Source organism: Triplophysa rosa, linkage group LG18 (genome assembly GCF_024868665.1).
Source record: "Triplophysa rosa linkage group LG18, Trosa_1v2, whole genome shotgun sequence".
Taxonomy (NCBI): Eukaryota; Metazoa; Chordata; class Actinopteri; order Cypriniformes; family Nemacheilidae; genus Triplophysa; species Triplophysa rosa.
The window spans coordinates 23,197,652-23,211,290 of record NC_079907.1 but is presented as its reverse complement, the minus strand read 5'-3'; the positions used below and the strand labels follow the sequence as shown (position 1 = coordinate 23,211,290).

The 13,639-nt window shown below is 39.4% G+C and overlaps 1 protein-coding gene across 2 annotated transcripts in view; it reads right to left on the bottom strand.

Annotated features, from left to right (window-relative positions):
* The window catches only part of arid5b (AT-rich interaction domain 5B), a 76,668-nt gene extending 65,862 nt beyond the window's left edge, over positions 1 to 10,806 (bottom strand). Inside the window, exons 1-3 of one of the 2 annotated variants that reach the window (XM_057357815.1) lie at positions 10,689 to 10,806; positions 10,174 to 10,428; positions 393 to 627 (exon numbers count right to left, since the gene is read on the bottom strand). In XM_057357815.1, the coding sequence (XP_057213798.1) occupies positions 393 to 627; positions 10,174 to 10,428; positions 10,689 to 10,709 (511 nt within the window). In that variant the 5' untranslated portion in view covers positions 10,710 to 10,806. Of the gene's footprint in view, positions 1 to 392; positions 628 to 8,025; positions 10,039 to 10,173; positions 10,429 to 10,688 lie in introns of those variants that run through there. The other variant, XM_057357816.1, reaches the window with a different exon arrangement.
* Positions 10,807 to 13,639: the final 2,833 nt, after the last annotated feature.

The following is a 13,639-nucleotide window of genomic DNA, read 5'->3' as shown; positions in this document are numbered from 1 at the left end:
TTCTACAGAATCTTTTAATCAAACGTGACATTATTTACATGAGCAGAAGCCAGCACCATGAGAAACACTGTCAATACTGTAAATGTAAATAAATAAAAGTAGACGTGTGTGATTTACCAGCTTTATACGCAGAACAAACAAACACTATGACATTGTATTGCATATTACATATGACGCAAAGTCTCCTCACAGCGAATACAGTCGTACAACACCATGTACTGTATGCAGCAAGACAACGCGTCTCAGACCAACATCAATTGTGTTTCTTAAGCTTAAACTGCGCTAAAAGCACAACTGCGCAGGCTGAAAGAGTCACTACTACACGGAGCCGTGAGGTTTGTGGTGTTATTTGACAGAGAGAAATGTGAGGACTAGGAAATCGCGCTACGCACCGAGATCAGTTTTCTCTTTCAGGACGTCCTTGAAGTTGAGGCCGCTGTTGAGGGTGGACTCTCTGTATTTGTGAAGCGCTTCTCTCTGACCGTTCTTGCCCAGCTCTTTCAGGACGGTGGGTTTCAGGGGCATGGCCCGCAGACCCTTCTTCCAACACGACCAATCCGCCACCGTCCATTTCACCAGATCCTCTAACTTCACGATGACCTTCTCTGAAACAGCGATGACTTCATCCTGTAGAGAGGAACACAGTATATGAGTCAGGACAGGTGCTTCAAACGCTCTGACACCGTGTCTACGCCGGACGCGACACGACAAAAGAAACGCATTAGAGCCCGTTATAATTTGACATTTTGTCCACACTGGATGTGGCGCGGTGAGTCCGGCGTCGCGGTCCGTCCGGTGTTACAGGTGAAGTGTTGAGTTTTGCCATGTTCAAATATCTCCTCTCTCATGCACACAATCAGAAGTCTCGTATCCAAATCCGAATTCCACCACAAGTGTAAACGCTGTTCTGAAACTCTCACTCTTTCAAAACATTGTGTTGACCAATGGTGTGAGTTTGAGGCGGGACTGTCTGTTTAGCCGACCAATGGAAGACGGGGATGAGAAAACCATTGGCTTAATTCACTTCACTTATGCCGTGAGCATTTACAAAGATTTGGGACAAAAACGTTTGGTCTGAAGGAGTATGCTTAAATGTCGGGAATTAGTTTAGCAGACAAAACATACATGTTTTTTCATGACAAAACTAACATTTTGTTTTTGAAACGAAAATGTTTTTGAAATGGATGACTTTGACTGAAGAATGAAGAAAGAACAGCCAATAAGAGCTCACACCTCCTTTAATATCGTTTAAAAAGCACCGCAGGTTGAAACCTCAAGAAGCTAGTTGAGAAAAAGACAAATTCTATCAAAAGGTGACAACACCGAAGACGCTAAATTATGTTTGAATGATTAATTATTGTTTTAATGTCTTTTTATTTTTCGTCGCAACACAATTCCCATGGTTCCCTTTGTTTTATTTCATAATTTCAATCAGTTTATTATTATTTTCAAATGTGGAAAACATATGAACACAGAAGTGAGCGAGTGTCCAAAACTTTTGACCAGTAGTGTATATATTAGACAGTTACATAATTTTCAAGGCATCAAAGGTAAGAAAAGAAATGAAATTGAAACATTTAAAATATTTTTAGTACCCTGCCAAACTAAATGTGATCATTTTGATCATTATTATAATTATATCGATATATACTGTATACTCATATGAATATATCTGCACAAAATTCTGACCAATAACATTTGTCAACATTAAAGGCAAAAAGGGAGAGGTCAAATGTGCCACTTCACTTCTGACGTGGGACTGGAACATTAAGGGCACAATAATGGTTGACACATAGTCCGAACAGGCCTAGTTTTAAATCAAGCCACGTCTAAAATAAAACCACCAGCAGAACCTCGTGGAAGTCTTACTGGAACACGGGAATAATTCTTCTGTTACTGTACATGTGGTCATTTGGAATGCCGTTTCATTGTAATGCGTCACGGCACTGAAGCTTCAAGGCGACTGTGCCAAGTGGCTCGTTCAGACTGCAGTTATTCCGTTCTAAAAGTGAAGCGAAGGCTTTGCTCGTGACCTGGCACAGGATAACACACGGGGAATCTGGGGAACAGATGCGTTCGTATTTTACACAATGAATACAGTGTACAACACACAGAGGAAATGCACACAACTATTCCTGCCAGTGGTTTGGACACAGTTTCCAATAAACTCGAGTGAAAAAGCTACAGGAGGTCACCGGACAAACTCAAGTTCTTCTTTCAGTCTTCAGATGAATCTGCATGCAGGAGAGCTTTCTGCTGAACACGCCGTGTCTCATTACGTCCTCTTTAACTAGAACATTTTTGCTTTTTTGTCTGGCTTCCATACACTAGACTCTATTGTCACGCTGTCAAGCAAACACTTTATCTCTCGCACACACAGAATAATGGGAGAAAAATGAAACTTGGCTTCAGCGCGCTTAACCGTTCCACTATGAAAAGCAAGTTACCAAGCCATGTAAAATCAGGGGGTTAAGCTTTAATAAAAGCAGCTAATGGCAGGATATGAAGGCACTGGCTATGATTTCCTTCTAATGCTCAGCGGGGGGGCATGTGTGCATTCCAACAACAACATACAGCATCACTGCAGTCTAAAGATGCCGGGGGTCACCACCCAAAAATTGGTTGCAGCAGGTCTGTTCTGACAGTTACAGACAGCAGGGAATAAAAATGCTAAATGCAAACAATTAAATGCAATTAACCATATAATTGTACATAGTTAGAGAGAAATAATAGGCTTCTAGTTTTCTTTATAAAGAGAAGATCAAATGCTCCCTGTAAGGCTTTTGTTTCTGACATCCAAGGTCATGCGGCCAATCACATTTTGGCATAAATTCATCTTCTGAGGTAGAGGCCGAATTACAAACATGCAGCTTGCGTGACACTAAACTACATCAAACGCAAGCTTACGTGTAACAAGGAAAAGAAAAACAGAGACATTTAGAAACAAAAAATGTCTATTGTCATGCATGTCAGAGAAAAACCTTATTCCTCACAGCTCAGCAGGAGACGTGATGGGTTTCATTTAAGTATCGATTGAGACTCAGATGCTTTTTCTAAAATTGCTTAGGAGAAATAAAAACAGATTTTCCTGTTATCTTCCCGATCTCTAGATCAGTGGTTCTCAAACTGGAGAGACGGATCCAGGGGGGCCACAGCATTTTATGAAACCTAGAAATGTATCATCGATTTTATGCAATCAAACATCAGAAAAATAAGACCACCAACCAAAAGAATTGATGTTTCAGCATTGTATAACTGGATATTTTCTTGGTCGAATTAAAAGGATTTCTTAAAGGATGGTTTACGGGATCTATTCATAATTTTGCATATTCTTGAGTCTACGCAGCTCATTATTGACAAATGGACATTTGCGTATTATACAGCGTATTATCAGCGTGTGTTTTAATGCCAATATAAAGTCAAATGGGTCAAACAGTGGCTGTAAATGGTGACGGCGACATAGCAAACTTCCCTGCTTTATTGCTTCACTGTATAAACTCAATTTGAATGAAACCAGTTTTCTTTTATTGCACGTACGCTTTTTGTTGTCCTTATGTTGTTCCAATTGCTTCCATTGTTTCCCTCATCTGTAAGTGGCTTTGGATAAAGGCGTCTGCTAAATGACTATGTGTAATGTAAATGTAAATAACAAAAAGAGAAACGAGGAACAGATTTACCCGTGCATTATTAAGTGATGTTATGAGTAAGATCAATCAAAGGCTTTAAAAGCTTCATCCTAACAATGGCCTCTCTGTTCTTTAACATGAAGAGGCTTTAAGCAGCAGCATTATATGAGCGGAGGGGTCCAGACGTCACGCTGAGCGTCTCACTCCGCTGATTCAGAGGTCAACTCAAGAATTCAGCGGGTCAACACAGATTTGTACACCTGCTCGCATGTCCATTTAATTATTGACCTGCTAACATGAAGAGGAGAAAGTCTTTTTAATGCTGGTTAAAAGTTAAATCCAGCATCAAACTAGTTTTCATATTCAGCGATTTAACTCATGTGAGCACAAACTATGGCTGGGTGGTAAAGCTAAAACAACACATTCATGCGCTGGATTTGTTTTTTAAACCAGAGTCACTGATTGTCAAACTTGCTTATTGGCATGCGCTTGAATTACACTCTTCACAATATTTAAGATGTTTAAATCTATAAACTCAAACCAACTAAATGTTCATAAGAAAATTACAGCTTCATTTGAGGATTAAGACTGATCATCTCGAAGAACTCAAATCACAAGATTCTTCTATCCGTTTATAATAACACTCAGAGATTCTATTAATACCATGTCATATTTGCTGTCTGTCTCTGTAAGTAAACAACAGCTAAGATGACAGTAAGTGATTATAGCTCATAGTTATTTGTTTACATGTACAAACATGTTTACATTAGGGCTGTCAAACGAGAATAAAAGTTTGTGTTTACATAGTATATGTCTGTGTACTGTGCATATTCATTTTGTATTTAGAAAACATACACATACATGTATGTTTAGGAAATATTTAGATGTATTTATTTATCTTTACCAATAACTGAAATTAGATAAATGGTTATACATTTTTATATTTTATTTTTTATATACATTTATGGGTCAAAGACGAAAAGTGGTTTAAGCATAAAAAGTGTAATACTGCTTTAAATTGTTGTTGTTAAAAAACTAAAAAAGTTTTCTGTTTAATTTAATTGCATTTTTGTTTTTCTGAGCAAAAAAATGATATCACACTTTTTCCGATTTACAGAAGACGGTCACTAAAATGTCATTCAGTGTAACAATCTTGTCGGGCATATTTGCGACAAAAATCAATATGACATATTAAAGACTAATTACTTTCACCCCGAGTGCTAATTTGTTGTAATTTTACTTTTTTCCCCCCCACTATCCTAGGTTTTGCCCATTTGTCAAGAATACGTTTTTACTCATTTAAAGCGCAATAAAATGTAATATGCTCCCTTATTCTTTTATATATTTTTATATGTACAAGTCAGAATAAGTATGTTGTTTGAATTTGTACATAAATATTGTGTTACAATGAATGACAATGTTACATTACTTCAACCCAATTTTGACATTTTATTCTCCAAAAACTTGAAACCATAAATTAGACGTTTCACTTACATTTAATGTGCTTTCTATGGACATAAATTAACTTTTGTAAATTTCTTTTGATCTTAACGTCTTTGACCCTTATATGTACGGTTTTATAAATTCAAAATAAATATGCATAGTACACAGACATATATTATGTAAACACAAACTTTTATTCTGGATGCCATTAATCACGATTAATCGTTTGACAGGCCTAATTTGCATTTACTAAAAATGTTACACTGCAGTGACGTCATGAGCATAACCCCCTCTAAAATATAATATATATACTGACTATCATCAGGTTTTACTACAAATATCACAGTCACACACACTAGGGTTGATGTGATGAATGTGTGGTTATGGTTTTACTACAAATAAAATCAAAACAATGTGGTTACGATAGTTAAACCACAGTTCATTTTTCATAAGGGAATAAGTGATCAGCTGCATGAGACGCATTCAAAGATATTTAAATAAAGCCAAACACACATCAGTGTGCAGGCGTAACACACCTAATAAATACATGACATATCAAATCTCAGCATCATTCAGCCGGTGTAATAACGTTTGATTCATCTGCAGAGACAGAGGTTAATCCTAAACAACAACTACTAGAAACGATGTCACACTGCCACACACTTACACAAGTTACTCAGACAACTCCACTTTATTTTCTGCTCTGAAGACAACATTACATGTGTAAAGACGAGTAAAGACCCGCGGCTCCGTCCGGCTGCAAACAGCTCAATGTCTGTCAAAGATTCAGAAATAACTTACAGATGGGCCGCTGACATCCGGCCTGAATCCAACCAGCTTTCTGCATGTGTGTGAACGCGCGGAACTGCGGCGCTGCTGTGAAATATGATGACGCTGCCGCACAAAATTAAAGCCATTTGTCATGAAAGCCGAGAGCTTCGAGAGACAATGCAAATGGTTGTTCTGAATGCTTGAATGAAGGTTAAAGAGAAACATAAAATATCAATGTCAACCGCACACTCAGGGTTAAAAAGTTCAAAAAGCTTCTTGTGATCAAGTTCGAGCAGGTTTTCAACAATACAGAGTTAGGTGTAGCAAACAATTTGTTGAATGTTTGCGAATATACGCCTGCAGAGAGCCGTTACGAGTGTTGTGTGATGAAGATGACACGTGCCGGCGCTAGATTTCCTTCTGATGAAAGAATGCATTCATAATCCAGCCAGATTATACAGGACCTTTCTTAAAGGGACACTTCGCTTAAAAATGAATCCCGAATGACAAACTGACAGTCACTATTTACTTTCACTGTGCAGAAAAGAACAGCTTTGACATTCTGCTCAATATTTTGGTTTTGTGTGAACTCCGCGAAATGATGTAGCCGTGCCTATAAAAAGTCAACATGTTATGGAACTCTACCTACGAGATTTCATGTGAACTATAAATATGAGAGACAAACGTGGACTAACGCCAGGCAGCGGAGAAGTGTCTGGCTCCCAATCTTCAGGTTTGTAATCTAAATAACAGCCGAAAGAAGCAAGTAATGCGACATTAGCACTCTTCCCAGAATCCTGTGAAGTTACCGCCGTTCAGAAAAGGGACATTTGCAAGCGAATTTGCACACACAGACATTATCTTTCTGTGCACGGGGTTTGTAAATGTACCGTACTGGAGTTTTTATATGTATATGCAAACTACGCCTGTTAAACAAAGTGCACGACGCTTGCTGGAGTCTGATATGGAATCTATTTATAAAGCAGCAAACCCATTTAGTTCTGCTCTAATGTCACATAAATGCTATTCAACAGTGTCCACCCCCCTCACTCGCCCTCTCTCTCTCTCTCTCTCTCTCTCTCTCTCTCTCTCTCTCACACACACACACACAGTAAAACAATGATATTACGAGCTATGGGACTGAAGAACAACTGGCTCCAATTAAAGGCTGAAAAACTGTGAGCGCAGCCTGAAACTATTGCCTAAACAATTCCTCCCTTTAAAATGACACAGATTTTCTCCCAAACACACTCATTAATGATGTATCGGCCCTGGTAGGGGGCGGTTTTGCATCTTTCCTTCTGAAAAACAGTTTTGCGCTTTAGGACAGATTGTGGAAAATAAAAGACGAGAGGAAATGGAATTGAAAAACACAGATCTGCGGGAAGAATGTGTTGGCTTCTCAAACGTAAAACAAGCGTCTTCAGAAGAGCGTTGGGTTGCCCTCTCTAGGCACAGAGTTTAAGTGTTACATTTAGTCGGCCGGCTGCCAGGAAGAGATCACTGCAGGCCTGGCGGTTTTACCCACCGCTCTCCTTCTAATGAATGACTAACCCCAGCCAGAGGGGAAATTACATCACACGGGTGTAGAAACAAAAAGGCATTGGCAGAGAGTGGCTCTGTTTTATCACACAATCATACTTGCATACACACGCTGGCTAAACATTAGCACATTGCTTTTCCAGTTGCGCAAAACTTTATTATCCTCAATGTTTGCTCAAAAAGACTAACAAGACAGACCGGCGACCACTCGTCAGCTATTGTTAAAGGGATACTTCACACAAAAATGTACTCTCCTTGGAGTTGTTCCAAATCTGTATAAGTGCCTTTGTTCTGATGAACGCAGAGAAGGATATTTGGAAGAATGCTTGTACCCAGACAGATCTTGCCCCCCATTGACTCCCATAATACAATGGTGCCCCAGAACTGTTTGCTGTCCTACATTCTTCAAAATGTCGTCTTTTGTGTTCAACAGAACAAAAAAGATGATCAAGTATATTTTCCTACTATGGGAGTCAATGGGAAGCAAGATCTGTTTGTTGACAAGCATTCTTCCAAATATCTTTTATACAGATTTGGAACAACTCGAAGGAGAGTAAATGACAGAATTTTCATTTTTGGGTGAAGTATCCCTTTAATGTCGAATATTAAATTGAAAAATGTCAATGTAAATACACATATTTACCATTACATATTTATTCTAGGTCGTTGATTTATTGGTGGCCACATAACCGGCTCCAGCTGCCTAGCCAAGTGAATGTAGACTTGAGTTTAATTGAACGAACAACCTTTAAAAGCAAAACCAAAAGATGTGAGAAGCATTTTCAACACACCCTTTACAACGCAGATAATAAATAAGCCAGCTTCAGCTAGCTGCTTGAGCCGAGCACGCAGAATTATCTCATAAATCATTTTCAATAACATTCTTTAATAAATGGGACCCATTCTGTTAATGCAGATTGTGTTAATACGCACGTTTGTTGTTGTATCATTAACACGCAATAACAATAGATTCTCTGATAGTCACTGGCTGCAGATGCAAATGTAATTGAATTGGCCGATGTGCTGAGTGCATGTGAAGATCTCACGTTACTGCAGGTGCTTGGCCTGACACTTCATCACATTATTATTTCAATTCTGCACGTCTCATTTAGCACAAAACCTTCTTCACACAATACCTGACCTGTCACAGCACGTGTGAAGCTGTCTAGTTAATGAATGCCTAAAGACTGATGGTCGCAATACCATTTGTTAATAGTAAAATCACTGAAAACACAATTTTGATCCCATTATCGACTCTCAAAATATCCTTCAGTCGGTGTATCAGCATTACTCAATAAAGCTCTTGTGTGAGTAAGTGTAGGCCATCACTTCTATAAATAGTTCCTGGCCCCCAAAAAAGTACAGCTGACAGTATCTCCTGCAGCATATTCTCAATCGTGTAACACAGGAGGAGAGCATTGTTCCCGTTCTTCCCCTCCGCCCCGAAATCATGAATGCGTAATAAATGTGAAAAGCAAATAACTGGCATTGCTGCTGAATGGGGGAGCGCGCTCTGATCCACTAAACACACAGCATTAACACTAATGTTCTCTCTCAATAACACCTCGATGTAAACAAGCACGCTTTCACGGTCGACAGTTTGCGTTTCCCCCGCGTAATATCGATCATAATTCAGCACAGTACCCTTGACATTTGGACCGGGGGTCTCGCAGAACCTGTTGATTATTTTCAAAGGGCTATTTAAGCCCCTCCGCGGGGGCAGGACAGAGCTTCAACACACGGCTCATTGTCTTTCTGTATTCGCAGTGCAAGATAAAACAGGTACAGAGCTTGTTACATTACACATGTAAGAGCGCAGCTGTGCTGCTTTGTTAAAATAGCAATCGCGCGTGCACGATGGCCTGGGAACACTGTATATTCAAGTGTTTTCTTAAGGCAGCTTGCGGTGCACATAACATCTAAGAAACTGGTTTCATAAAAAAAGATTCAAATGTCTAGGTTACACAAGCAAGTCGTTTTCATGAGGTCAAGATCAGGTTGAAAAAGCTCTTTAAAGTAACAACCACATAAAAACTAAAAATACATAGTTACTACACTTTTGCTATAAAACACTCCTATATTTACTTACTAATGTATATAGAACACGAATATGTCATTATGAGCTACTATACAGTATAACACAATAATGTAATGTACATCAAAGGGTTAAATCGTCAAAAAGACACATTTTTCTTTTGGCCAAACAGATGTGAGGCTGCAGGACTTTGACACAATAACCTTCATAAATGTCAGCTGCACGCGATCACTGCCATTATTCATCTATTCCTATTGATTCACAACCTCGCACACGTACAATAGCCACCTAACACATCCCGACGCAAAATCGCCGTATATCGTTAGCGCGATGCGATCGTTTCGCGCGTGCATGTTCGTGTGGAAACGCTGTTATTCCAAGCATCAGCAGAACGCAACGCAACGCAACGCCACAACGAAACGCTTCAGCTCCGTTTCCGCACTGTTGTGTATCCGATGAAACGAGCAAACACTTGATGTGACAACTTCACACAATGGCATCCTTCTCAGCATCGCAACTGCGCGCCGCGATAAACGCCGATGATATGCGAACGAGCCGAGAGGGGCTTCGCTATGACCACACGTCTATTATTAAACGCAACGCAACCTCGTCTAACATGCGAGATCAGATCTGAAAAAGGCGCTCAGATGTCTTGCGATGATGCACAGGCAGGCACACATACGGATCGATCGCGTTAATTCCTTTCATAAGCGCGGGGATAATGTAATGTAAGAAAAGAACAACGCGCTGTCTTACCTCTCCATGCGTGACATTTCTGCCCTGAGGGGTTTGTTCTGGGAGAAAATAAAGTTTGGAGCTGGATAAAAGTTGCTTGCTCGTCCTTTCCTCCCACAGGAGCTGCAGTTCCGCGATGCAGACGGGATCCTCGGGTTTACATCTCACCAGGAAAAAATCTCCCAGAGACAAAATTCTCGCTTTGCCTTCAAGGTGAAACCTAAACGCCTTGTAGAAAATATAAGGTCCGTGCAAACCACAAGGTGAGCCGACCCACTGCGGAAACACCAAGAGAGCGCATTCATGTCATACAACCATAAACCACCGAGCTCTTACATACACAACACACACAGTTTACATGATGAGGATCACAGCCTGATCACATGATAAATGGCATTAGATAGAAATGCGAATCGTGTAATATCAACTTTACTTGTAAAGTTTTCGCCATGCATTCCGTGCGATACGAAAGCATCGCGTTTGTGCGCAATAATCAAAGATTTCGACGTGGAAATGAAAGCGGTGTGTGATATTACCAGCAGTGAGTTGGGCTCCATCTCGTCGCTCTGAATTGATTAAACTCAAACATTCTCTCCAAACTTGTTGGCTTGAATGGATCACTGCAGGTCCTGGCAGCGCAAAATATCAGCGCGCTCGCCGACGCCGCGACCTTCAATATGAAATCGACGCGATGCGATATCGGCTCACTTAAAATGACGGCGATTGGTGTCCAATATTTTTTCAAGCCGTTTTCTTTCGCCTACGATCATTTTGTCACATTTTCGAAGCGAGGCGTTCGCATTAAATTCGTAAATCCGCATTGAGGTTGGTGCGTTTTCGGTCGGGCGGCTTTTCAAAGTCGTGTTTAAAAAAAACAGGCGGTTTCGAGCCACAAAATGTGACGCTCGTTCGACAACTGCTCGCATTGTGTGTTTAAAATATCGATGCAACGATTTTTATATGCAAAGAGAGCGACTATATTCTGATCAAATATGCAACGTTGGCTTTACGTATCTGTCAGGACCTGTGCAAAAGGAGGTTTGTATGTGTATAAAAAAACATTTCCTGCAGAGATTCTTCCTCTTATTTCTAGAATTAATTATAAACCATAATCATATCATTTAATAATTATTAGAATGCGGAAACATAGCAACGCGAACGTGTGGATATGGGAAGATGTAACGATGTATTCACATGCGCCTTTATATTAGCGCAAATGCTTTTGAAATGTATCGAGCTCGTGTTAACGCGACACATGGAAACATTGTAACATCACCGCCTCGTGAATTCTTGCCATTATGGGCATTTGAGGATTGAATGTGATCTCACGAAACAATACGAATACAATATCACAGCCAAATCGCGTGCTAGAAGCGAATAAATATCACGGTGAAAACACATGTGTTCGATAAGAGATAACAAACGTATAAAGCGACGATATTCGTGTTAAATACAGCCGCTATTGTTTGAACAAGAATTTAAGTCGAGCCTCAGTTTTAAGAATGATCGAGCTTCCCCACAGCTGTGAAGAACAATCTGATAAACATTTATGCATCCTACATATTTCATAGCCTCTCGATGCAAATGGGCTTTTAGTTATTTGCTTTGTGTGAAAATGTATGGCGGTGCCCTTAAAAAGGTTGAAGCATATGGCCTGAATTACAGGATGTAACATTTACGTCAGCTATTTTTATGTCTTATGCAATGTTTTATCTCAGTCACGAGGGCTGGCTGGTGATTATGCATATGATCACATTCACGCTTCATAGAACCCAACGGAGGACACTTATTGTGATTTAGTTCATTTGAATCATAAGACATTATTGTGTTTTGGGAGGCGGGGCTTTTCTTTAGAAAAAAGGGACGAAACAACATGAAAAGGTCACGTGGATGAGATAAGAACCTGATTTATGGCTACAAAACATGAAACCGTTTCCTGTAACACTTTATAATAACATGTAAATTCAAATGTCATATAATCGTTTCAATGTTATTGATTTTGCAAAATGTGAAATGTATCTTCAGTATGTATTTTAACATATAATAGAAATACAAACATCTCAAATGTGGTTGATTACAATGATCAGGATATTGGTAGTCGGCCAATACAGTATATACTGTAAGTGGGGTGAAGTGACGTCAGCCAATGATTAAACAGCTTTCTTTGAGACAGTGAGCAGTAATATTAGTGCGTTCATTCTGCTGCCCCGTGAGGTACAGTAACATGAGAGATTCCACTCAGATAATTGCAGATGAGTGATTGTGACATGCTCAATACACTTCTGTTAAAGGGCTGTTGGCTCAGACATATTTAGAAAAGGAACTTATGTTGTCTGCCTTATTGGTTATATTAGTTAACGTTTCCTTGGCTTTTTATGATGTTTAGAAGCTCTTCAGAAACACTGTTGCTGATTGTTCCTGCAGTCAATGCTGTAATAAAAGATCGTGGTGATGATGATGATGTTAAGACTAATTTGCCTCACATATTGTGTGTTTCAGTATCTGCTGCAGCATAGATTTCTTCTGCCTGCTGACAGTCTGAGTAGAGCAGATTGATAGTCTAATCTTTCTCTCAGAGATGCAGTTTGAAAGCATGTGGAAAAAATTGAATTCTCTCTCTCTCTCTCTCTGGTGCCGTGAGACTGAAGTTAACGCGCTGCTTTGCCTGTCAACGGTTTTTGCATGACTGCGCTCTTCAGCGCTTCATTAATCCTCATATTTGTTTTCAGAACAATGCAACCCAAATGTTCTTCATTTTCTGTTCATCCAAACTCCATCGGAATGCGACTGACAAGTTAGACGTCTTCCTATTCGCTCACTGTAAATGCACCAGCGTTCCTCTAACTAAATTACCTGTAATTATATATTATGGTCTTTGGTTTCAGAACCTGTTTTGAATTAGAAGTGTAGTCATTTTTGAGGATCGCTCGGAGGCATTGAAATGCTGTTCACTTTACCGTCAGTAATTTGCAGGGCGAGTAGAAATAACGGCGTCAGCGTTTTTTTCTCCCTTTAGAGATAACACATAAATTAATGACAAATTGATATAAACTCCACACTGCCACCTGTGGCGGAAATCACACACTGCAGCCCCCGACACAAAGAGTTTATTCTTAACACACACTACACAAAATAATGTGCATTTACTGATCAAACGTAACATGTTTATAAATATTTGTTTGCATTAGGGACAATGTGCTATTTTAATCATACAAAAATGAATATCATGTAAGCAATTAATTTTAATAAAATATTGCTATTTATTTTAGATAGTCATTAATATAATCATATAATAGACTGACCTGTGTATTTAAAAACAATTTTGAGAAATTATGATATAATCCTATAAAATATGATCCTGCTGAAAATCATTGTACCCACAAATCCGTCTTTAACTAACAGACCTCCTTTTTCATCCAACTTACTATAAATACACAGATCAAAAATGATCAAGACTGATATGATGCATTAAACCTCACAGATGTTG